The sequence below is a fragment of the Dipteris shenzhenensis genome, chromosome 15 (assembly GCF_047967505.1).
Source record: "Dipteris shenzhenensis isolate YYH24624 ecotype China chromosome 15, Dip_SZ_1.0, whole genome shotgun sequence".
Taxonomy (NCBI): Eukaryota; Viridiplantae; Streptophyta; class Polypodiopsida; order Gleicheniales; family Dipteridaceae; genus Dipteris; species Dipteris shenzhenensis.
In genome coordinates, this window is record NC_141610.1 from 36,163,173 (window position 1) to 36,189,521 (window position 26,349).

The 26,349-nt window shown below is 45.6% G+C and overlaps 1 protein-coding gene across 1 annotated transcript in view; it reads left to right on the top strand.

The window, feature by feature from the left end:
- Positions 1-7,640: 7,640 nt before the first annotated feature.
- Positions 7,641-26,349, top strand: part of LOC147893744 (vacuolar protein sorting-associated protein, putative (DUF1162)) — a 215,327-nt gene continuing 196,618 nt past the window's right edge. Inside the window, exons 1-3 of the mRNA XM_087385903.1 lie at positions 7,641-7,981; positions 8,132-8,219; positions 8,350-10,838. Of these exons, the coding sequence (XP_087242029.1) occupies positions 7,692-7,981; positions 8,132-8,219; positions 8,350-10,838 (2,867 nt within the window). The 5' untranslated portion in view covers positions 7,641-7,691. The remainder of the gene's footprint in view (positions 7,982-8,131; positions 8,220-8,349; positions 10,839-26,349) is intronic.

Consider the following 26,349-nt stretch of genomic DNA (forward strand, 5'->3'; position numbering starts at 1 on the left):
ATTTCACTCAACCCGGCTAAAAGTGTATTCGATATTTATCAATCATGTTATTTCTCAAGATGGTATACAAACCAAGTCACGCAAGATTCAAGCCATACAGCAAATGCCTGAGCCTTAAAATCTTACTCAATTGCGTTCTTTTGTGGGGTTTATCAACTTTTATAGACGCTTTATCAAAGATTTTGCAAAGATTGTAGCTCCATTGTATGAGTTGACAAAGAAAGATGCCAAGTTCGAATGGATTACCGAGTTGACAGTGGTTTTCCATGATCTTAAGAGCCGAGCAATGCCTACTCCCATTTTAAGGCAACCAAGGTGGGATGTTATTTTCCATTTGCATGTAGATGCTTCTGGGTATGCCTTAGGCATTATTTTCACTTAGCCAGATGGTTGCCTAGATTATCCAGTATATTATGCTAGTCAATTGTTGATATCTACTGAGTCCAACTATAGTTCCATTGAGTGAGAAGATTTGGAAATGAGATTCAATGTGTAGAAAATAAGGCATGATTTACTCGGCAATACTTTTGTGTTCTATGTGGACCATCAAGCATTACTTTACCTGTTCAATAAGATAATTATTAAAGGATGCCTTGTGCGTTGGATGCTTCATCTTCAAGAGTTCAACTTTAAAATCATTCATAAACCCAATAAAACCCATGTAGGAGCTGGCTGTTTATCCCGACTTCCTGCATTTCGAGGATACTCAAGGAGTTACTATTGAACTTTCGGATGCTGAACTCTTTGTAGTTGACTATTGTGAGCATGAATATGCCAATTTGATGGATTATTTGTCTAAGGGTACATTTCCAGATACAATGCCTCATGACAAGCGCAAACAACTGGCCTTGAAGGCTTGGAAATATGCTTTGATTGGTGGGCACCTCTATCAACAGTGTGCAGATGGAGTTCATCGTAGATAGGTTATACCACACGAGCGAGCAATTGTTTTGTAGGAAGCTCACTCTGGTCCTTCGGGGGGACATTTCCAAGGGGAATTAACTGCTAGAAAAGTGTTGTAGGCAGGATTATGGTGGGAAAAAGGATGCTCAAACTAAGTTTATGCACTGTGATGTTTGTCAGCACACTGGGCAGTTATTGGCCAATCGGTTATGCCATTGCAACCTACTCGTCCATGGGAAGCTTTTCAAAGATGGGGTTTGGATTTTGTTGGCCCTTTCAAACTTGCAAGGTTTACACAAAATAAATACATCATTGTAGCTATTGACTATGCTACTAAGTGGGCTGAAGCCAAAGCACTCTGAGATAACTTGGCTCGGAACACTGCTAAGTTCATTTTTTAGAATATCATTTGATGCTAAGTTCATTTTTTAGAATATCATTTGATGCCCTTTGCGGCTTTTTAGTAATCAAGGTACACGTTTCCTTAATGATGTGGTACAATTGCCCAAGACCGAATTCAAAATCATGCATATAGCTTCCTAACACTTGAAGCATGACACAAGAGGGTTTGAAGTGCCTCTGTAGGGGCATTCACTTGTCCTATGGGGGCATTGGCAGGTATAGCATTGCATTGGGGGCCTTCGAGCGACAGAGTTTAGGTCTCTAGCCCTTGAGTTCACGGGAGCGATCTGAAACTTGGGGACTTGCTAATCCTCTTGCAGTAGGTAGTGATTTAGGGTGCCACTTGCTTCCTCGTAGGGGTAGTAATCAAGGGGTCCGTGATCCGTATCGTCTCCTCCCATTCATTGGGCACTTCCTCTACTAGCTGATTTAGCAAGTTGGAGGCCATCTCACTCATATCCAAGCCCTTGGGCTCATTTGTCTCCTTCTTGATCGTTTCCACACTCGAAGACCTGACTAATGGTGCTATTTCTGATGGGATCGAGGTTTTATGTACATTAGCCTTGTCCATCGTATTGTCACTTATACAGATAGCCACCTTGCTCCATAGATCTAAGGAGGTAGGATTCATCATCATCAGGTGGTCGTCCAACTTTGGGTCTGCATCCCATGACTGACTGCACTGAGGGTAGACAGAGCTTTTCCTAGGGCAGCCCACTCTCAGGTTGCGGGGCCCGTTTGGAGTCCCAGATGATCCCGGATGGCTATGAGCCGAACGGTGACCATAGGTCAGTTGCTCTATTTTATGCCACGGTTCTATCGTGTGGTCGGTGGCCTATTTTGGGACCGACCCCCAATCGATCGTTTTGCGTGGTCTGGGTTGGTCACCCAATTGGGTCCCATCGACTACGACTAGTGGCTATATAAGAGCGAGCCCGTAAAGCCCATTTCATCACTAGCTATAGCAACCCTGATTCCTTAGCATCCAACCTCCATCCTCTACTATTTCCAGCTTGCCATCGAAGCTTCTTTCACAGGAGCGCACGGTTGGGAGGCAGTGCCATCTATTGTATCAGATCTACAGTAATTAAATTTTTTATTCTCCATACTATCTAGTTTTCTCTCTTGCGTACGAGATCCTGTAATCTGTTGAGCACAGACATTGTATTGTTTTCTTACAAGATTGTCACTAAAAAGCTTGACAAGAACAACTTCCAAGCATGGAAGTTTAGAATGAAGAATTTCCTTATGGAAAAAGGCTATTGGGAGTTCATTACAGGAAATGAAGAAGAGCCAGTTCTTCCTAATGTTCCCAATCAACAGGAAATGCAGACATTTAAAGGATGGCATGAGAGAGCTAGAAAAGTTATGCACTGGCTGTCTATCAGTATTTCAGATTCTATGATTGTGCATATTCAGAATGCAAGTACGCCAAAGGAGGCCAATGAGAAAGCGGGGCAACAATCATTCGTCGCTCATCCGCTCGTACGGTTTGCAATGGGAATTAAGGTGCTTGATTTTGGCTTTGTAATCGCGAAGGGATTCCTTGCTGTTCTGCTTAACCTCATACAACTGGTTAATTGGGCTCCATTTATGTCCACTGGGGGCAAACCCCACAATGAAGGCCTTTCTCAGCGTCTCCTAGTTGACTTTTTCTTCTGGGGTGAGAGCCCTATACCATTGGCCTGCTTTGCCATCCAAGCTGAGACCAAATGCATTGGATCCCTAGGAGATCCAAAGGCTTCACATATCTGCTCAAATCGCTCCACATGGGAGACGGCGTCTCCTTCGCCAAGGAATTTGGCCATTAGCTTGGAGATGGCTATGGGTTAAGAGATTCATGATCCTTGTGGGAAACACTGGGGCGGGTGAAGGTGGTGTGGCCCCCCTTCCTAGGGCATTCACCAAGATGCGCATTGCCTCATCAGTTTACACTATTTGGGCAGCTGGTGGGGCAGTGCCATTGTGGGCCTGACGGGACGTAGGGTGGCCTTAATCCTGGCCCTGCTGGTGGTATCCATGCAATTGTTTGTATCGGCATTAGAACGGATGCACCAAGGCTTGCATTCATTGGAGCAACAAGTACAGATGGAAACGGTCGTACTATAGGAGGGAGTGGGTCATGGGGCATGGGCACGGTGGTTCTATGCAATGGGCAATAGGGCGGAACCTATGGAGCCACATAGTTGACGAAAGTTGATGGCACATGGACTATTGGGGGTTCATAAGATGCCCCTCCTTGGAAGCCTCTTGCATCCCCTTGGCTAGGGTCTTTCCCTCGGAAGTCCCTCATCCATGGATCTTCATCATCCATGCGTTCCCAATGAGGGTGCCTTGCAAAGGAGGAGGGTCCTAGGTCCACAAAAGTGATTTTGTCCAAGTTGCGTTTCGGGAGCTGGATGTTGCTGACCTTCCCTTCGTGCAGACATGCCGGCGAAGGGGTTCTCCATGTTTGCCGACTCTATTCAGTCTAAACATCCGAACATGTTGGAGAATGTACCCCTTAACTTGGACGCTACAAAAGGTGCAGGAGAGTTGGGAGAGGCCACACTAGTGAAGGGGGCTTCGGAAGCCCTTGGACCTGAAGGGTATTGCATTACCTTGTCCAAGCTCTCCGTCTCGCGTTGGAGCTAGATAGATCCTCCTGTTGGGGTCCTATTACCAGGTGGGAGCTAGGAATTGAGCTTTCGGATCGGGTTGATCCCTAGCTAGGGAGAAAGGTGGGTTGAGTGTAGCTCGAAGCACTATCTTCTGGCGTGGGATCCTTGGACAAAATTCTCTCGGACTGCAATTGCATGTATGAGACCTCTAACAAGGCACGCTCAGGTTGAACTATAGTTCTATAATTTTCTGGACTACCCCAGAGGTATCCCCACGGTTGTAGGGATAGCTCTATGGCAACAACCATAGGCATAGGTTATCACACCGGTCGGTGGGATACCAGTAAAGCAGCGGATGGCGGGATAAGACGTAATGCGCCAATCGACGGGATAGGTAGTGCTGAGTGTTCGGAAGGATAGGACGCAGGTGGTATCCCCATAGACGTAGGGATGAGCTTAAGACAACGGTCGAAGGGATAATGGGTTTGGTGGGATAATGACTAACATGCAGGTCAGTGGACTAATTATAGTCATGGGCATGGGGATAGCAAGATGGCAACAGTCATGAGGATGAGCTTATCGCACCAGTCAACAGAATATATGGATCGGTGGGATAATGTTATAGTAGCGACAGACATGGGGATAGCAAATGGCAACAATCATGAGGATGAGCTTACCGCACCGGTCATGGGGATAGATGCTGTGGCCATGAGTCAATGGCTGTCAGACAGGTGGGATAATTAACTCTAACATGCATGTAATCAGGGTAGCGGGTTAGGACCGTGGTCAGAAGTTAGGTTAGTGGGATACGGCTATGGTGCTGGGTCAATGAAGTTTGATAGGAAGGATACGGCTATGGCAATGGTCGGAGGGATAGCGCTAAGCTGTCGACCCGTGGGGATAGAAAAACCCTATGTCGTCGACCAGTTTTTGATGATTTTTGAAGGATTTTGAGTTTCTGTTTAGGTTTTTTTGTGCTAGGGGGGTGCTATACTACCTAGTCTACCTACTGAATGAAAATAACTTGAAAGAAAAACAACTTTTGAATGCCAAAATGCAAGATTTCTTGAGGGGTGAGTTTTACCACACGAAACAACTTCAAAATGCAGCATGATTCATCATTCTTGGTTGTTTTTTGTGAGTTTAGACATCATACCCTCCTTGGTAATCTTTCAAATATCTTCCTATCAACTCAAAACACTAAAAAACATAAAAAACAAGCTTCAAATGATCAAAAAGACTGTCCAATAGAAAATGATAGTTTCCCTAACTTTTCCATCCCAACTCACACTTCTTCACTCTTTCCTCTCCTACAACTCCATTAACAAAGCTCCAAGTTAAGCTTGAAGCCTTGTGCAATGGGTAGATTACGAAAGAAGGCAAGTGTAATGAAAAAGCATACCTCCATTCCCTGACAGCGGCACCAAAAATGTGTAGTCTCGACAGTGACTCACGTGTCGTGGGGATGTTGAAGAGATGCCGATGGAGCCTCCACTCCAAGCTACTCCTTGTGAGAGAAATGTAAGGCACGAGCCATCTACATGAGTCACTCAAGCGGCTTCCAGACTGTCGCAATGTGTTTCCATGAGAGAAGAGGGAAAGGGGGGGAGGGAAGAAGAGAGGGGAGAAGGGAAGGAGAAGGAGAAGGAGAAGGGAAGAGGAGAGTGAAGGGGGATGGAGTGGCAAACACAAGGGCACTACGAAGGAGACAAGATAACACCCAAAGGCACTCTTGGAAGAGAAGAGGGAGCTTGTATTCCAACTTGTGCAAACAACAATGAAGACCAAAGTCAACCATTTGGCCTTTTATACATGTTACCTTTGAAGGGAGGGCCAACCCTTTTCCTTTTAGCACTCTCCCTTTCTTTACATTAAAAGGCTCTTTGGCTCGTAGGGTACCAAGGCATATTACTATCCTTTCCATCTCTCCCTACTAGCAGAAATAGCGCTTGTGTTAACCATATAAGAGCACTTGGGACAAGCCTGGCGTTAGGAGGTGCTCCTAACCGGCTCGCTTGTGTTAGCCTCGCGCCTTCGATCTAATCCCGCCTTCAAGCATGGGGTCTGGATCATCGTTCAAGAAAATTAAAATCCTCTAACCAACCTAATTTCCTGTTCAATGGCAATCAAACTACCGAAATTCTAGATTATAACTAATTTTGAATGGCATTATAACTAAAAATTTAAAAATTGTAGTGATCCGATTTCCTACTAGTCGACAAACTAGTTTAAACTTCTAGCCGACTCAACACAAGGGCAGGATTGAGACTTGTTGGATGCCCAACTTGCAAAAGGGGTGTTTACAAAATTGTCGGACCTTAATGGGAAAGTGTCTTGTGACCCCTCCCTGGTCAGGTTGGAATTTGGAGTAGAACCAATGCGTGAATTCGGCAGGCTACAGTTGTTGCGAATGGCTAGTCAGTCGTACGCCTCTGTCTGCCTCGTGTGAACACGAGCCTGTGATGGACGGTCGTCCTCCTTCCAGGTCTGGACCCAACCTAAAAGCTGAGCCTCTCTTGGGTTGGTTATACGGGAGTGACTTTTGTTGTTGGGTGTTGATTCCCAGGATCAATGTCTAAATGACCCACGTGAGGGCCCTTATGAAGCATGATGATTGTGCTTCTTAGGGTCTTTACACACTGAGGATACACAATCCTCAGAGCCAATGGAAAAAAAGAAAACCAATGGCAGGCGTTTACACACCACACTCTTCTCTTATGTCCTACTTGGTTGCCATGTCATGCCCAAAATCTCCCCATCCTTGGCAACCAACTTTGGTTGCCCATGGATGGGCACCCATTCTTCTAGCCAATGGCTTGCTTTCCCGCTAAATGAATCCAATAAATGGGATGTTCAAATTTTTAATGCCATGTTTAGGCGGGTGATGTATATGTACCCGCGTGTCCCATTTTCTAAGTGCCCCAACAATGGGCACCCTTTGGGTAGTTTATGACGGCCTCTAAAGACCCTTAGGGTGTTTACTGATTAGAACCACCCAAGCCTGCCTACGGTGCATTGAATGCATATGGTGATCCATGATCTGTGGGTAGGGCCCATGGTGCGCAAGTTTGTAAACACCCTAAGGGAGGTTTCACAAACGGGCGCCGGACATTGGACCATGGGCCTTACATGTTCGGCGGCGGCTAAGGGGGAGCTTGGGCATAAGCACATTCACAAATGGGCACCGGACAAACATCTAAATTTAACTATATCAGCAAAATGAGAAGTGGCCAAGTGGTTATGATTGCCTGCAATTTTTAGTTTTTGGGCGGCCTTGGACTGCCGCCCAAAAAAAAATCCTCTGTCCAAACTTTATTGGGATGCCAAATAAGCATGTCCGTGTCCATATGTGAAACCATGGGAGGGCGGACGATTGACATGGAAGCATGCTATTCGCAGATATCGTTTTTGCTAGGAAGTGAACCCTACCTAAGGGTGTTTACACACTATGGGCACCCAAGCCGGCCCAACCTTCACCCCCCCTCTCTCTTTCTCTCTCTCTCTCTCTCTGTGTCTCACTCAGGAATGCATCTCAACCGTGGGCGGGCAATCTTGAGCGTCCATGAACCTTGAGCATGCTGACTGTGGGAAAGGGACTCATGGGATATGGTAAGGCCAATGGAAAGGGAAAACGTGGCGAAGGGAGAGGAAGACACATAGGGTGGATGCCAAAGGGACTGTGTGTGTGTGTAGGAGCAAAGAAGAAGAAGAAGAAGAAGAAGAAGATTAAGCAGAAGAAGCAGCAGCAGAAGATTGGCTATGGCGATTGAGAGCTAGGGTTTCGCCATGGGCCTCCTCCATTTCCTCCAACGCTCCCTCGCTTCCTTGCTCCGTCCTTGGCTCCTCCACCACCACCTCCTCTCCCCCCTCCTCCTTCGCCTTCAATTCTCCCAGCTCGTCTTGGAATTTCCCTCCCTCGAATTCGATTGCTCCTCCATTAATTCTTCCCTTTTCGCCTCCTCCCCCTTCGTCCTGCTCCACGCTCGCCTCCAGCGCGCCACGCTCACCGTCTCTTTCTTCCGCTCCCCAGGCATCTTCCTTGAGCTCCGCGGTTTGCGCCTCCTCGGCAAGCCCAGGTTTCCTTCGCACAACCTACTTACGAGCTCGTTTTTTGGTTGGGATTGCACCTTGTTTCTTCCAACGATTTTACGTTTGTTGGATCAATAGTGCACCTTGTTTGTTCTAGTTTAAGTACGTCATTGAAAGTTTTTTTTTCTGTTTTCAAGGCCTCTGGAAGATGAATTTTGGACTTCTCAGCGAAGACGGACTGACAATGAGCAGAGAAGACAACTCATGTCTACCCTCGATCCTCAGGTATTTTATGCAAAAGATAAGAGTAGCTCTTTATTGTGCATTGCAATGTCTTTCGCTCGTCGACTGTTTACGATTAAACGACGTATTGGATATCATGGGTTGTATGGGTGATGAACGTCCTCCATTACAGGGTGCTGCTGTGCATGCAGCAGTTGAAAGCCTTGCCAAAGAAGATACCTCCAGCAGCGTTTCCAAGATATTCTGGATGGGTTTACTACTTGAAGCAATCCGAATTGAGTTGCACGATGTTGCCGTCGAGTTGCAGTCGAATGCCATCGATGGCCATATTCATTGTTACTCCATATTTTCACAATCTTTGACGGTGGAGGAAGGGCTTACTGACAGCGCTGGCAGGACGGGTGGGCTTGGTGGTGCGGTGATTATCGGAGTGGTTGATGCATTAAGGCGCGCAGAGCGACCGCTCTGTAAAAGTTGCACCATCCGAGACTTGTGCCTGCAACCGGTTACTGTATCGGGGGAGCCCATCCCATCTATCAGCGCAGGAGCAGGAAGAGACAGTGGACAGGTCATGGTTGGAGACGACTTGTACAAGACGAGTAGATGCACATTGTTTTGGGATGAAGTGTTATTGATTGCGAAATTTCGTGACAGTCAACTAAAGAGCATGGATGCAGGTGTGGTCGAAACGATACTTCGACTTAATCTTGTAGACGTTGAAGCTCTTCTGTCGATTGTTAGCCAGTTTCAGGGTGCGCCAAGTACGGGAATTCCCAATTGTAAAACGAGTCATGACTATAGCAAAGAGACAGGTCAATGTACTGATAGACGTGGTAGATGCCTTTGGCATAAGGCAGTTGAACGCCTCATCGGTGGTTTCGGGAGGAGAAGATTGAAGAACGTTTTAGAAGCAAAGATGTTGCGGCATAGATATGCTCAGCTTTATGCCTCTTGGCTTGGTGAAGCAGGTTGGGGGTTTCCCGATGAGCATCGACGGTTGAGCCTTGAAGGCAAGAAATCAGCATTGAAGATACTTGTAAATGAGATCTCACTCTTGGAACAAGTGATGCCGGTGGAGGCAATAACATTGGCTAGGTGTGTAGCCCGATGTAAAGCGTTAGCAGCTAAACAAGAACGTGGCTTAACCGCAACATTCACTGGTATTACAAGATGGGAGGATGCCCTCTATCTCCTGCATCCAATTTTTGCCGCATTGAAGAGAGCTTGGGAGTGCTTTTGTGTTTTATGTGGGCTTCTCTGTAAATATATGGCTCAAAGTTTGGCTTGTAGTAGAAGAGCTATTGCTGAAAGCTCGTTTGGTGGTCAGTTACAGGACGAATCTGGCCATGCTGCAACAGGGCACTCGGGTTTTGTTTCCAAAATTGAGGAACCCAAGTTCAGCAAAATAAATTGGGCTGCAAGCTTTTCTACCATATTTCACAGAGGCTCCCTTATTTTTTCTGTATCACCAGATTTTCCTCCTGGTGATGGCATCATAAACTCAAAGAATGCTGATGAGAAATCTTCAATGGAAGCTACTGGGTTGGCAATCCTCCCAACTGTTCGTTTCACATGGGACAGTTTATGCTTGGCTTACCGGACCAATCTCAGTAAGCTGCAGCTGGAATTAATATGCGCGCATGTTCAGGGAGAAACACTTTCTGCCATTTCTATTCATTCTTATGAGGAATCAGCTCATGGGGAGGGCCAAAGATCGGTATTGAAGAAAGTTGACGTAGTAAAGTTCCTTGTAAGTGGCCCGGCACCTTGCACAGCATCATCTCAAAGGGCGAAGGATTATTTGAAAGCCAAATATTTGCATGGAACAACGTTGTCAGAATCAGGGCATGGAGGGGCAAATCTGGATGGTGCTTTTTCAAAAATGTCCGTAGATGGTAGTTCAAGGCCATTCTTATCAATCGAGCTTGAGAGCCCTTGCATAGACTCAAGCTATGCAGACCTAAGTCCTGGAGTGGTGAAGTGTGCATTGGCTGTCGGTGGCTTGGACTGCAACCTTGATGGCACATCCTGTACCCACATCGTATCTTTGCTCTTGAAATTTCTGGAGATCTTGCGTGCTGATAAACAGTCTTCTCGGACTATGAGCTCTGAAAGGCCTTGGAAATTAAGAGGCAATGAGTGGGAAGCCTTCTACGCCGAATGGATAAAACAGTTCATTTCTGGGATTGTCTTCAAAAGAAAGATATGGCTTTCAGCAGCTATTGAAAGCCCAAAGGTTCGCTTATCTGGCTTTTCTTTGGATGCCCAAGGGACCGGCAAGGGCACAAAAGGAAGGCTTTCAGAAACAGAAATGTGCAAAGGGTCTGTTCTGGTCCTCGGTTTTGGACTTTGGGAGGCAAATGTCTGGCCTGCTCGGGTAGAGGAAAATATTATTCCAGCCGGAAATTCTGGCAAAGCCAGTTCTTCGAGGAGTTCATGGTCTCAGCTAAGAGACACCAAAGCATGGCTGAGGAAGCCTCCAAGTCCTCAGCTTCATAGGGATTCAAAAGTTGAAACTTCTTTTGAACATGAACAGGTTGGTAACAATGCAGTTTTATCCATCCAGGGGGCTGCTCTGTCACTGCAGGTTGTTCCTGATGATCCGGAAGTTTCCCCTCTGATTGGGCCCCTGAAGCTGAATTGGAAATTCTCGCTTTGCAGGTACCTCTAAGTTTGTGCGCAGTGTGGCATAGTTTTAAAGTGGTTGGTGGAATATAAGTTTGGACCTTAGGCTGTGTTTCTTTTTGCAGCTGGAAGTTTGTTTACACATGTTTGATTTGCTGAAATTTATGAGTGTTAATTTGATTTTGTAGGAAAATTTCCTTTCATCTCATCTCTCCTAAGAGAACCAAATTGTGCATTGGTCATAGGCTTTGCATGAAGCTTTTCCATTGACATACGAAGAGCAAACACAAATTTCCACATGTCTTTTCTTTTTGCATTTTAAAGCATGATTTAGAGAACTTGGAATATGAAAATGGAATGCCATTCCAAACCTAAGAACAGTACGTGGTCAACATTGTCAGAGTTTCACCTAGGACAATAATGTTGGAAATGGGGGTGAGAGGAGAACACAAAAAACGTGGAGATGTATTGAGTGTTAGAAATGACCCAACAGAGGGTATGCACAGCGGAAGACTGATAGAATTGCCCGGGAGCTCACACAGTGTGTGGGGTGTGGAATCACAAACTTCTTAACTTAATGTGCATAGAAGAGATGTGCAGGCTCATCAATAGACAAAGAACCAGCCAGATAGAGAAACCACCAAAATAATATATTCCCGTCCAAAGCTATGGACACAATACAAAAGAGAGAGATCCAGAGTCCCATGGTCCTCTGATCTTACCACAAGGTCCTTCTTCTATCTGCCGGGTATCTCTAGACTCGAGCTCGCGTGCTCCACCTCGAGCGTAAGTAGACTTTCCGACCAAAGATCTTCTCCACCTTGCTGTCTGGAAACCAGCCTAGGTGGGCTGCCACTCAAGCTAGTCTGCAGCGCCTTCAGGGTAACCTTCACCTCCTGTAGATAGGCCCAAGGCTAGCCTTCTTGCTGCTCCTGCCTGCTGTCAGAGGGCCGCTCCAGATGATGAGATATGAGGGCACAAAGGCCCTCCTTATATAGGGCGCAAGGCCCTCCAGAACCAACCGACCAGCCAGCCCTAATTGGGCCGACTGGCTGGTCTGTAGCAGCCCTAACCAACCAACCAGATGGTTGGCTGCCTATCCAGCCCTATTTAGGGCCCTTTGCTGCCCCTTTGTTCCATGCAGGGCCCAGCCCCTTTGGACTGGTTACCCCGCCACCTGCCAGCCCTGTGTGACTCCATGCTGCTGCTGATCCGCCTCTGCTCAGCCCTTGTCTGGACCCTGGTGCACCCTGCACACCTTCTGTACACTGCCCTGCAGCAGCCCATACTGATCCGTACAGTGGCTGTACACTTGCTGATGTCACCCGCCATGTCCAGGGCCTGTTTGCAGGCTATGACCCTGCATACCTTGCCCTAGGTCTCCCTCCCCCATGCTCTCCTCATTTGGGGGCTTACAGATGGGGAGGTGACCTTTCCAACATTGAGAATGGAAGAGCTGTGCTTTAAAGAATGACCAAAATGAGGAATTTATCCTCTACAAAGGAGCCAGCCCTAATACTAATCCTAGGGGAAACATCCTCCTAACTGGACAGAAAAGTGCCCCAAGGGTGTGTTTATACCGCACTACCATAATCTACCAAATCCCCCCTGTAATGTTACTGTGAACATGTACAGGAAAGTAGATCAATATCACCACAAGGTATCAATCCCAAAGCGTTGCGGAAAGAAGACTTTCTCTGGATAGTGCCTCGGTGAAAAGATCTGCAACATTGTCTTGTGTAAGACAATAGATCGGGCTGATCTCTTTTGCATGTAATCTCTCTCTGACACAGTGAGAGCATATCTCACTGTGTAACACAGGATTCCGTGCTTCTGCAAGAGCACTTTTAATGCCATCGAGAATAGGAGTGGGTGACTGCTAACTTACATGTAGACCTCCCAAAATCCTCTTACGTATTTACTCAACTGTTGTGGATTGCCTACCATCATAATCACCAGCCCAATCCAAATCATTGAATGCATGAAATTGAAAACCACTCCCTTGGCATAGAACAATCCAAGATGCTGGGTGCCTCGCATGTATCTGAAAATGCACTTAAATGCATAGTAATGTGTGGTCTTAGGGTTGTGTATAATCTGCTCATCTGTAACAACCCAAACTGAATGTTAGGATGTGTGGTGCATAGGTGAATGAGGCAGCCAACAGCCTGGTATAGAGTGGCATCAACAGATTCACTGCCGTCATACATTGACAGCTTGAGACCAGGTTCAACTAGAGTTGAATTGGCTTATAAATTTGCTTTCTGAACATGTGTGGCAGGCTTTGGATATGCTTGGACTATTTCATGACAAGGCCCTCCTTTGACTGCATAAAATGAACTCCTAAATAATAATGTAGTAATCCATCCTCAAAGCTATTAGGTTCATCTTCATCACATAAGTTGCTCATCCAAGCAGCATCCACAAAATGTGCATCGCTAGAACTTCAAAATGAAGCCCTTGTCCTATTAGTGGGGAGCTATAAGCTCACTCATAGTTACCAAAAAACGTGTTTCGTCATGTTGAAATGTGTGAAACATGGCACTTCCAAGTGAAACATCATTTAAAAAAAAAGACTTTTTTTTGTGTGGAAATTTTCAAATATCTGGGTTGCCTTTTTGGGGGAGGGGGAACTGGTTTTTCCCCCCTTGTATCGAATGTGCGTTTTTTGTTTGTGTATGTGTTTTGGTTTGTCTGTCGTGTGTGTGTGCGCTCGCCTTTGTCCTGGAAAAGGCATTGTTACGGTTGATTCCCAAAAATCCTTTATGCAAATATTTGTCAGATTGGTGCCCTATCACGTTGATGCCCGTGGTTTATAAGCTGGACATTGAAAAGGCTTTTTATACTGTCAGATGGGATTTCATCACAGATGTCATGCGGCGGTGGATGGGCTTTGGACCCAAAATGCGAAGAGTGGTTTATTGGCTTTATTAGTATGGCATGGCATCTTGCCTCTTGTCTGATGCCCTTTTACTCTCCCTAGACATTGGGACGTTCAGCTTCTCAGGGCTGCGCTCTCAATGCTTTGCTTTTTGCCATTGCTACTCATCTGCTCCTGATGCATATGGATGCCTTGGTTTCACAGCGGTGTTTGGATGGCATTGATTTTCTTGGAAGTGCTCCTTTTGTCAGCCATGCTTTTGTAGATGATTCCTTATTTTGTCTTAAGAAACTCTGATCTTCGGCATCTTATGCAGGTGCTTGATCTGTCTGATCTTGCAGCTGAGTTAAAAGTGAATTTTGCGAAATCCAAACTCCTGCCTTTTTGCACCAGTGTGACTGTCATCGCACGAGTGTGAATTTTGTGGCCTGGACTTGTGTTGCCCTTTAATTAAATTGTGCGTCATTTGGGCTACCTGCATATTTCTTTGCCACAAGAAAAGCTTTGCGTACTACAAAATCTTTTTCATTAGATAGACTATTGGAAACTGTCTATAGGCCATCACATGTCCGTTTTCGGATATTGCAGTCCGTTCTCATGGCATATGTGTAGTTTCACTTGCCATCTTTTTCAAATATTTGCAACAAGACTAACACTATTTTTGGCTAGCTGTAACCAAACTGACCCTGACTGAACTATTCCCTATCCCCAGATCATAAACAGTAATTGACAATAAACTGAAGTGGAAAATGTGCAATTAGCAGAGGGTAGCTAGCCTAGGATAGCATTTCAAGCAGAACAGCAGGAAATACCTTTTAAGGTTAAAAATGAATGGAGGTCAGGGGCTGTACGTGTCACGAGGACGTGAAATTTTGGGACTTTTGATTTGCGACTCCCGTAATTTGTGCGTGACTGCCTTGAGCCTCTGGGACGCGAGGGTCTGGTTATTCCCGAGGGGCTTGGAGCCTTATAAAAGGGGGACCTTGGGGCCTCCAGTGGCATTGCTTGGAGCAGCCCTCTGACAAGCAGATAGGAGCAGCAGGCAGCCTTAGTTTGGCCCCATGTTAAGACTAAGCTTTAGGAGCTGCCCACCTAGGCTGGCTACCCGGACAACAAGGAGGAAGGGATCACTGCACAAGGAGTCTACATAAGCTAAGAGGAGAATGCAGGCTCAGAGATCTAGAGCTGTCAGGCAGATAGGAGGAGGACCTTTTTTGTAAGATCGGAGGACCATGGTTTGGTGGGACTCTGCATCTCCTTTTCCCGGGGTGGGAGGCTCAGGTTCAGGCAGGCGTCTACCCATGGGAGGCTCAAGTTCAGGCAGGTGTATGACACTCTAAAACTCTTTACCTCTTGAAGCTAGCCTATAGACAGCCTAGGTGGGTACCGTAACTACTCCAGCCACATCAACTACGGCAACAGTGTCAACACCCGAGGACCTTGTTTAAGTGAGACATGGTAGATCCATGATGCGGAAGCCCCGGCTATCATTGTGGGTACGACGGCAAATATGGTGCTTCCTCACATACATATAGCGAACTCTTCTTTAGAGGCTTGGTCAACATTGAGGGACCTGTATTGAGCTCAACAACGAGGTGAGAAGCTTGGACCTCGAGACGGATGTATATGGCATGAACACATCACCAAGATGAAGATGGTGTGGTATTAGCTGGTGGCAGTCGGTCAAAGGACGAGCTCGACCAGGATGGCAAGGCTATAATAGTCACAAAACTAGTATAGTTTCCTCGGAGCTATAATAGTTTTGTGACTACAACGATTGCAGGGCAGAGGGCGGCGCCGGTGGCTTTCAAGGAGCTGGTTCCATTGCTGCTGCAAGAAGATCGGGAAAAGAAGTGCGATGGTACGGATAAGGATGACAAGGCCCTAGTAGGAGCAAAGGCAAGGGCGAGGGTAAGTTTGGCAAGGTTGTTCACCCATCATGAAGGGGACAGCTAGAGGATACTGGTACTTGGAGTGCCCAAGTTCGAAGGCGGGTTCGTGGCTGAAGGTGGTGGTGTAACCAGCCTTTGATCACAAAGGGCGGTGTAACTGTCTCTACTATCTGACAAAACTGAAAATACAGCCAACTCGATTGTCCTCAAACAAATCTCAGAGCATAAAACTTCACTGTATAGCATCATTGAACCATTTAACAAAGGGAGGCTAGAATGCCCCTGCTTAGAAGCATGAAGAGTGACACCTGTTGGCCCCAACACTTGGCGCCCCTTGCAATATTTATTTAATTACTGGTTAGCTCAAAAATACAAGGGGACTCCCTTTAAGAGCTCACCCGCGGGTGCAACCTAGTACAATGCCAACCGGTGGCTGTGCTAGTGACCAACTCCCAATGCTATTCCTTTGGTTCCTTTCAGTAGTCATGCATAATCACAAGTAGACCAATCTGACAGCATGCCAAGCAATGCATTCACTCATATCCAAGCCATTATTGAGCCCAAGGCTAGCCACTGCATCCCCAGGAAGAGAGTATCACAACCAGTGCCCCAATCCTCTCCTGGGCCAACGGCAGGGCTTCAAACCTTGCAGAAACTCAGTAAGAATGGCTGCAGCATAGAGTAGGAAGAGAAGATGAGAATTCAGCCAACAGAAAGAGCCTGTTTCAGCCCGAAACAGCTCCAGAAGTAGGTTGAATAACAGACATCAAACTTTGGTAGGAGGGAGCTGCTTATAAGTGTCTTACAACACCAGAAAAGATCAGAATAGAGAGCGTCCAGTAAGCTGTAGCAAATCCGCCATGAATGCATCCACTAGAATGGAATTTTCAGCCCACAAACACCTCAGAACTCAGTGCGCCTTGCACCCGACAGAGGCGAGGAGTGAGGCGTCGAAGAATATGGCTTCAGAATTAAGAAAGGAAGACTTCTGTCGCGAAGAAAGTTGAGAAAAACTTCAAAAGTGGCCCAGATGGAGGCGTCTAGGTCCAGGAAGCATGCCAACAACAGAAAGTGCACACCATGACCCTAATGCTTGGGAACCAATGACCCTAATTTGTAGGATTTCTAGGGGGTCAGTTTTTAAAGAATGACCCCATTGAACCAAACCAATGACCTTAGAAATTCAAACCACTCTAATAGCACTAGGAGTTGCACTTATTGCACATGAAATCATAGGTACCTTTTGGGCATTAACTAAGGCCCCTAGCCTAGTACCCTAGGCTAAATTCAATGACGGTTAGTTTATACACTTCACCATCACCACCACGTCCCCGTGATAGTGGTGTCATCATGTAACACAATCAAATCTGATTTCTTCCTGCTTATCGTCCAATCACGGGCACGGGCACTTGGTTTCTCCTCCCAGTCAACCTCGTTGGTAGCAAGCTCCCAGATAGTCTGATTACGTAAAAGCTCATGCTTGCTTTTTTCCAACGAGCCCCAAAACTCCCTAGATGAATCTAGTATGCCACATGTCATAAATGTAGGGTCCTTCCTTAATGCATTATTTACCCCTCTCTTGGGATATCTTTAAAACATTTGCCCCTAGGCATATTTAATGCATTAAAGTCCCTTAGCCTTAGATCCACCTAGTCTAGTGCCATGTCACCCACACCAAGGACCTTGACCTTATTCCTTTTTGATCTTTTACATGAAGCCCAAACAAATATAATACAAACATTGATCCTTAAAAGGAAAATGCCGACTGACCCTTCCGAGGTCATGTTACCTCGACTTGAGCATAACATTCCTTCCCTCTTCAACATCAGCGTCCTTGATGATAAAGTCGGGGAACACTCTCCGTAACTGGTATACGGATTCTTAGGTAGCTTCTGATAGAGGTAGACCATGCCATGCAACCAACACCGTGGGTATCTTCCGATTGCGTACTTGCGTTGTTCCTCGGTCCAGGATTCCTGTTGGTTTGTGTCTTGCATTATCCTCTATCTCCTGAAACAAAACAACACCTTCAATTAGTGAGTCACCTGTATGCAAAAATTTCTTTAAACGAGAAACATGAAACACTGGGTGCACCTTACAACCCTGTGACAATTCTAATTTATAGGCTACCTTGACTATTCTTTTTAGAATTAACCATGGCCCACAATATTGAGGTGATAACTTAGTACACTCTCATGCAGTCAAAGACTTAAGAGTGCGAAGGAACTCTGAGAAAAACTTTTTCTCCTTCCTTAAATTCTCTAGCGGATCGGTTTTCATCCGCATACACCTTAGCTCTATCCATAGCTTGGCGGATGTTAGCTCTCGCAAGTGCTAGCATCTCTCGCATCTGAACTACAAAGTTCGCGGCACTAGGCACTTTCTGAGGTACTCCAACTATAGTTGGATTCGCTGGTCTATAACCATAGTTCAGCTCAAACGGACTGAACCTTGTAGAGGAATGTTTTCTATCATTGTAGGCAAATTCTAACAATGGCAACCACTTGTCCCATGTATGTTGCCTCAATGGCACATATCCTCTAAGCATATCTTCTAAAATTTGGTTGATTCTTTCTGTCTGACCATCCGTTTCTGGATGATCGCCACTACTCATTCCCAACTCAGTCCTTAGTGTCTCAAATACCGCAGTCCAAAAATGACCGGTAAATTTGACATCTCTGTCTGACACTATGGATTTGGGTAATCCATGCAGACGAAATATATGTCTAATAAACAAATCTGCCACTTGCGGGGCACTAACAGAATCTCTAGTTGGAATGAAGTGAGCCATCTTGGTAAGACGATCAACCACCACAAGGATAGAATCATATCCACCTTGTGTCGTAGGCAAACCTATAATAAAGTCCATGGAATTGCTCTCCCACTTAGTGGTATCTCCAAGGGCTGTAAAAGTCCGGGTGGCTTCACCCATTCTGCCTTACTTACCTGACACGAAAAACAACGTGTCACATATTCATGAATATGCTTTTTCATCTTTGGCCAAAAGAAATCTCGCTTCACGAGATCATATATCTTCTCGACTCCTGGATGTTCCGCACATGGGCTATCATGGCATTGTTAAATGACTCTCTGCCTGAGATAATTTTGATTAGGTACTACTACCTTGCCATTTCTTTTCAGCATACCATCCCTTATGGCATATCTTGCATAAGTTTGGCCTTTTCTGGATGCCAGGTCATCCTTTTCCCCGGGTTTTAATACATGAGCCTTAGGCCAAAGGCTCTGGACGAACTCATCCACCTTTTGAGTTTCTTTAATCTTGGTCATTAGAGCGCTCTCTAACATCGTGAAACTCATGTTAGGCATAATGCGTGACAACGCATCAACAACTTTATTATCCTTTCCTCTTCGGTACTTGATCATTAAGTTAAACTCCGGCATGAGTTCTACCCACCTAGCTTGGCAGTCTCTCAAGTCAGGTTGTTTACAAAAATGTTTCAGAGTATCATGATCAACATCCACATAAAACTCTGATCCATACAAATAATGTCTCTATGTTTTCAAAGCATGGACAACAACATACAACTCTAATTAATGAGTTGGCCAATTTCGTTGAGAGGGAGAAAGCTTCTTGCTTTAAAAGGCTACTGGCCTTCCCTCTTGGAGAAGAACTGCTCCTACCGCAATGCCACTTGCATCGGTTTCAAGGAAAAACGGTTTCTGGGGATCAACTATTTTTAACACCGGTCCTGAGACCCGGTCCTGAGACCACAGCTTGTTTTATGGTGTTAAAACTTTCCTGTTGATTCTGTCCCCGTATAAAAGGTACTTTATCTGAGGTCAGATCAGTCAATGGCGATACTATTTCGGAATATCCTTTGATATGCTTTCGATAAAATTGGACAATTCCCAAGAATGATCGCAAAGCGGTCAAACTCTGAGGGATTGGCGAAGTCAGTATCGCAGCCACTTTCTTTGGATCCATTTCTACCCCCTCAGGAGTAATTATGAATCCTAAATATTCAAGTCTTACCATACACAGTAGAGTTTTCTTTTTATTTACATAAAGACTGGCTTTCCTCAAAGTACTGAACACTATTCTTAAGTGTTCATAATGCTCAGTAATACTCTTACTGAATACCAGAATATCGTCAATAAAGTGTACTACAAACTTTCCGATATACAGACATAGTAAATCGTTCATAAGCATGACGAATGTAGCTGGAGCATTGGTAAGTCCAAAGGGCATTACCAAAAACTCATAATGTCCAAACCTGCTTCTAAAAGCGGTTTTATGCACATCCTCGGCTCTAATACGGATCTGATGGTAGCCACAGTTAAGATCTATCTTACTGAAAATTACGGCCCCATGTAATGCATCTAGCAAATCATCGATCCGAGCCATCGGATACCTGTGCTTAATAGTGAGATTATTCAATGCTCTGTAATCTATACAGAGACGAAAAGTATCATCTTTCTTCTTCTTTAATATCACTGGCGAAGCAAAAGGTGAGAAACTTGGTTGAATCTGCCCCAACTTGAGGTATTCTTCCAGTTGTCTTCGCACCTCCGCCTCTTCAGTAAAACTCAACCTATAGAGAGGTCTATTTACAGGCTTTGCCCGCGGGATTAGTTCAATCTTATGCTGAACATTCCGCTCTGGAGGTAACCCATAAGGTAGCTCATCCCTAAAACAATCAGAGAACTCCTCTGTTATTTGATCAGCCAGCTTGGCCATCTCTCCACTTTGAGCAACATCGGTGCTAGTCGAAGAATCATCAATCGGCTCTACCGATGCTATACAAAGAAATAAAAACTCTTCTTGAGCTTTTTGAATTTCCATCACGGAAACCAACGGTCCTTGAGGTATATCTCTTTTACCTCGTAAGACATACAGCACATCATTCATCTTGAATTGATAAATGTGCTTCTTCTAATCTATGGCTGGATTCTTCCTAGAATGCCAAGCCTTACCCAGGGCTATGTCTGCATGAGCAAGCTTAATCAAGCTTCTCAGCATAGTCCTGAATTCTAAGCTCCAACTGGGTAACCCTTTGGTCCCATACTTCAGTTGAACTTCCATCTACCATCCTGACTGTATATGCATAGTCAGATGGGCTAGTTTTTAGTTTCAGCCTCTTTACGAGCTTGGAGTTAATTACATTGTGCGTTGACGCTGAGTCAAACAACACAATGACCTGATGATTAGCTACTTGCCCTTTCATCTTAATTAACTCCGTATCATTAAAGGCTGTATACCCCGTTGTTGCGGGCTTTGACAGGATGTTATCAGGTGCACTAGTTACTAACTTAGCAACAGACACACATAACAAAAAAGGTACTGACCTTTGAGAAGATCCCGCTAGCTGAATCTGCATCTGTTTTGCTCTGGGACTTCCCTCCATTTCCACGTCGCATTCTGAGACCATCATCTCAGCCATCCGACGATCTTTGTTCCGTGGACAATCTTTCGACTGATGAGGCTGAAGCCAACCAAAACACAAGCCTTCTCTCCTCGCTTTTTCCCTTTGCTCTGGGTTTAAAGAGGACTTCGACTAAGCCCGGGCTGCCATTGGTGTTACTTTTCTTTTCATTCCAATGGTGGTACTTGATTTAGGAGTCTCAACTAGTTTCGCCTGCTTGGCTTGACCACTAGACTGTGAGGCACCCCCTTTGCTAATCCACTTCTTCTTAAACCCAGTTTTCTTCGGGTACCCATACTGAGTCCCAACCTACACAAACCCACTTGGTCTGTTCCCTTTTGCATCTTTATAGTTCAGGGCTATGGCAATTGCTTCATCTAGCGTGTTCGCATACTTAGCCCGAACTTCCATCTTGATTCGATCATTCAATCCAAAGATAAAATCTTTTACTTGGATTGACTGAGGTAGGGGTTCATTAACCTTCATTACACTTTCTCTGAATTTATCAGTGTATTCCGCCACTGATAAATTTCTTTGACAAAGGTTTCGATACTGATTCCAAGCTCGAGATGCTTTGTCAGGAGGTAGGAAGTGTTTTCTAAATTCCTTTTTAAACCCCTCCCAGGTAGTGGATGCTACTCTATCTTTCTGCTGTTTTATCCACCAGCTATCCACTGCCTCATTAAACAACATGGGTGGCCTCGCGGATTTTCTTCATATCATTCCTGATTTCACAAATGGCGAATGCCTCGTCCCATTTGTGTAACCAGGTGTCAATGATATCGGAACTACGGTCAGACATCCGACCAGAATACTTTTCTGGCCTATAATTGGCAATATTAGGCACCTTAGCTCTCCTAGGCTCGACCATATGAACGTTGGACTCCGGTTCCATAGGATATTTACCTTTCTCCTCACGAGATGGTCTGGCAGACATACTATGCACCATTTTCCTGAGTTCAGACTGCCCCACATTTGTTTGTAACTGTTGCGCTAAAATCTGTTGCAAGGCATCCTCTAACATTGCAATTCTGCCAGACAGTGTATGACCTGTTGGGCGCGACACCTGCGGGGTCGGCCGGACTCCCGACTCTATGGGATCCATCCTGGAAGCTTCTTCTTCTACTTCCATTCAGGTCAATGGGTGTTTAAAAAAAAATAAAATAATAATAATAATAAAACACCGCTTGAAATTGTAATTACAAATCGAAAATCCAACTTTCAACTTTACAGCTGACCAAGCATATATCACATTGTAATTAAACCCGTTTTTTCCCTATACTAGGGAAACTCCTGCAATCTAAGTTGACTCAAACCCTTAAATCCAAAAGCATAATTTTGCTCCCAATCCAGCTCACACACCTCAAAGCTTTAGAAATTTAACCAAATAAAATAGAGGGGAAAAAGAATCGAAAGCCCCTGGTATATCCACGCGAACAACACACGCTTTGTGCTTCTAAGGGACTGTTCATGCGCAGGGCCTCGAGCTAGGCAACGCTGTGGCCCTCTGTCGATCGAATTTTTCGACGTAGGCCCAATGTCAACGATCTATGGTAGTTCGCAGTCGGAGCTTCACAATCCTCTGTAAATCTCGTCTATTGCCAGCTCTTTTTTTTTTTCATGATTAAAGTGGGCTTCTCGATGTTAGAACGACGCAAGTATCACGGGCCAAAATTCCCTGGCCCTAAGCTAGCTGTAGACCAGCGGGTGTCCAAAATTGCTTCATGCCTGTCTTCCGAGATTCCTATGTGAACCGTACGCTCCTGCAATATCCCGGAGTCCTCGTCCCGAATTCCTTTGCGTGATACCAGGTATGAACCTGCGATGACGTCTGTGACCCCACAGCTGCGCCATCACCTACACGACCCAGGTAACCAGCAGCTTGGCTGTATCGTCGTCCGTCTCCTTCCTGTGGCAGCGTTTCCACAGTATTGCCCAGTCGGTCCTTCAATGCGTCAGTTAATCCCGTGACCACCTGATAGCACTCGTCGTGCGTCATCACACGCCCAATACAACCTGTGCTCCCTTTGTACGCAACTCGTATGAATCCCCTTATCCAGCCTGAGCGCTCTGATACCAATTAACACAATCAAATCTTGCTTATCGTCCAATCATGGGCACGGGCACTTGGTTTCTCCTCCCAGCCAACCTCGTTGGTAGCAAGCTCCCAGATAGTCTAATTACGTAAAAGCTCATGCTTGCTTTTTTCCAACGAGCCCCAAAACTCCCTAGATGAATCTAGTATGCCACATGTCATAAATGTAGGGTCCTTCCTTAATGCATTATTTACCCCTCTCTTGGGATATCTTTAAAACATTTGCCCCTAGGCACATTTAATGCATTAAAGTCCCTTAGCCTTAGATCCACCTAGTCTAGTGCCATGTCACCCATACCAAGGACCTTGACCTTATTCCTTTTTTATATTTTACATGAAGCCCAAACAAATATAATACAAACATTGATCCTTAAAAGGAAAATGTCGACTAACCCTTCCGAGGTCATGTTACCTCGACTTGAGCATGCCAAAGATGGACCTGTGTACCAGACTAGTGTGCAAGAGTGGAACCGAACCTGGCGGAGCAAGAGCCACTAGTTGAAAAGCTAGGAAACGACTATGACGACACCAAATTGTTCTAGAGGGCTACAACACGGGAGGTATTGGAGCATCCTCACCGACGGATTTGGATTAGGTCAATGTGGGTTGGTAGAGGGGGTGTTGGAAGAGAGTTGGTCACCTCCCCATCTGTGAGCCGGGCCCGATATGAGGAGTGGACCATAGAATGATAGTTGTCATGGGGCTGCCACTTGGTGGCACATGGGCTGCCATGTGGGCAGCAGGCTAAGAGTGGAAGTACTTGGCAGTTCAGGAGCACCATGGTGGGCATAAATGGTACATGAGTGCCACGAGGCTCTCCATGGATGGAAAGGACAGGCATATGCAGGGAAACCAGCAAGAGATGACTGCGTGGACAGGCAGGATGACCTCAGCCAGGGTACAGAGCAGTACGGATTGTTTGGAGGTTGTCCAAGACCTGGAACAAGACTAAACAGAAGCATAATCTGTAGGAAGCAGAGGCACTGCATGTGTCGGCAGTTTGGAAAGCCTATGGGCCTGGAAAACAGGCTGGAATATGGGCAGGCCTGCCTGGGATGGTGGCAGCCTGCCACGTGGTCAGGCAGGGCCAGCCAAAGTCTGACTCTAGAAGTGTGCCCCAAGGGGGGCTTCATAGGCTGCAAGAAAAAAGTCGGTGGGGGGGCCTGTTCAAGTCGGTCAGGATGCTCCCTACTGGTCGGTTATTGCAGAGGGGCTTGGAGCCATATAAAAGAGGGCCCTTGGGGCCTCCATTGGCATCAAGCCTTCTGACAAGCAGATAGGAGCAGCAGGCAGCCTTAATTGGGCCTATGTTCACGAGGTGAAGGAGGCATAAAGAAGCTGCAGACTAAGCTTGAGGTGCTGCCCACCTAGGCTGGCTACCCGGACAACAAGGTGGAAGGGATCACTGGACAAAGAGTCTGCATAAGCTTAGAGGAGAATGCAGGCTCAGAGATCTAGAGATGCCAAGCAAATAGTAGGACATTTTTGGTGAGATCGGAGGACCACGGCTTGGTGGGACTGTGCATCTCCTTTTGTATAGTGTCCAGTTTGTGGCAGATGGAAATATATAAGTGTTGCTTCTTTATTTGTCTTGGATGCATTGTCTATTCTGGCTTGCACACATACATCAATGGTTGTGAAGTATACACATGTTAAGAAGTTTGATTCCATAGTGAAACACTTTCACGTGTGATTCCTAGGCTCATCCATCAGTCTTCCTCTGCAGGATACCCTTAGGTGGCATTTTCATTTTCTAACATGAGGTACTAGATGAACTACACTCTGTCGGTGTGGAGACTCAGATGGTGTCCTATCCTGTGAGCAGGAACTACTACCCATGGGGAAGACTCATCCATTGTAGTTTTGCCGAGTTTTGGACCCTGGCATATGCTGCTACTGGTCTAATCTCCAAGTCTATGGAGGCTCGACTGTACTGCTGAGGAACTGCCATTGGAGGCTGATGGAAAGAATGAGCAGGGCTAGTTTTATGGGTTGGCATGGACTGGGTTGACTAGACTGATTCCTAGGCTCATCTATCAGTCTTCCTCGCAGGATACCCTTAGGTGGCATTTTCATTTTCTAACATGAGGTACTAGATGAACTACACTCTGTCGGTGTGGAGACTCAGATGGTGTCCTATCCTGTGAGTCTCACTGCCATCCCATCTTATACAAACATGATATTGTCCTTCCACAATGCTAGTGCCTATACAAGATAGATACACGTAGTGGTTGGAGCCTTCCACCATAGCATATGCATGAGCCTGAACAAGGATCGAGTAAGATGAACTATTGCCCATGGGGAAGACTCATCTATTGTAGTTTTACTGAGTTTTGGGCCCTGGCATATGCTGCTACTGGTCTAATCTTCAAGTCTACGGAGGCTCGACTGTACTGCTGAGGAACTGCCATTGGAGGCTGATGGAAAGAATGAGCAGGGCTTGTTTTATGGGTTGGCATGGACTGGGTTGACTAGACTGACCCAATTGTAGCAGGTCAACCTGGTCTGTAGGTCTACCAACCTGGGTACAGGGGCAATACAAGGCCCATGTCTGTCCCAGACTACTGGCAACCCACCCTTTCTCTATCTGCTTAGTCTCAGCACCTAGAATATAATGCAAGAATTTGAGATCATGCTTTGTATAATACTAGTTTTGCTTGCTTCTTGTTGTATGAAGAAACACAGTGAGAATCTAGCATAAATATGTAAATAGACTTTTACTTTGTACATCCTTTCCAATTTGCATCGCAGAACCGTACGAGTTATGGTGCTGCATATTGCTCTCCTTCATATACGACAGCTTGGGGACGAGCATTTTCTGAGCGAAATCTTCCGAGCGTCCGAGCGAAGGAAAAAAAAAGCTTCCAACTATGCATAAACATGGCGAAAATCGATCAGAAGAAAACATAGTTTCACTTAGAAATATGCAAAGTATTATAGCAATGCCTATTTTATACAAAAATATTTAGGTGAATCTGTAGGAATGGTGAGAGCATAATGGGATGGCTTTTGAAGAAACCCACATGTAGAGTAGACTTCTCTATGAAAATTCCCTTATGATCCTTCTTACAACTTTTACTTAATAGGGGGTGACATTGAAAACCCTCTCTCAACCTATCTTCATGAAAGAGTTTCTTCAAAGAAAACTCATTGAAGCAAGCCATCTAGGTAGTTTCGCCAGCGAAACCCCTTTGAAGCAAGTCTCCCAAGGTAGTTTCGCTGGCGAAACTACCTTGGACAGCACTTTTAAAAGTGACATAACTTTCATATCCAATGTCCAAATATAGTCATTCAA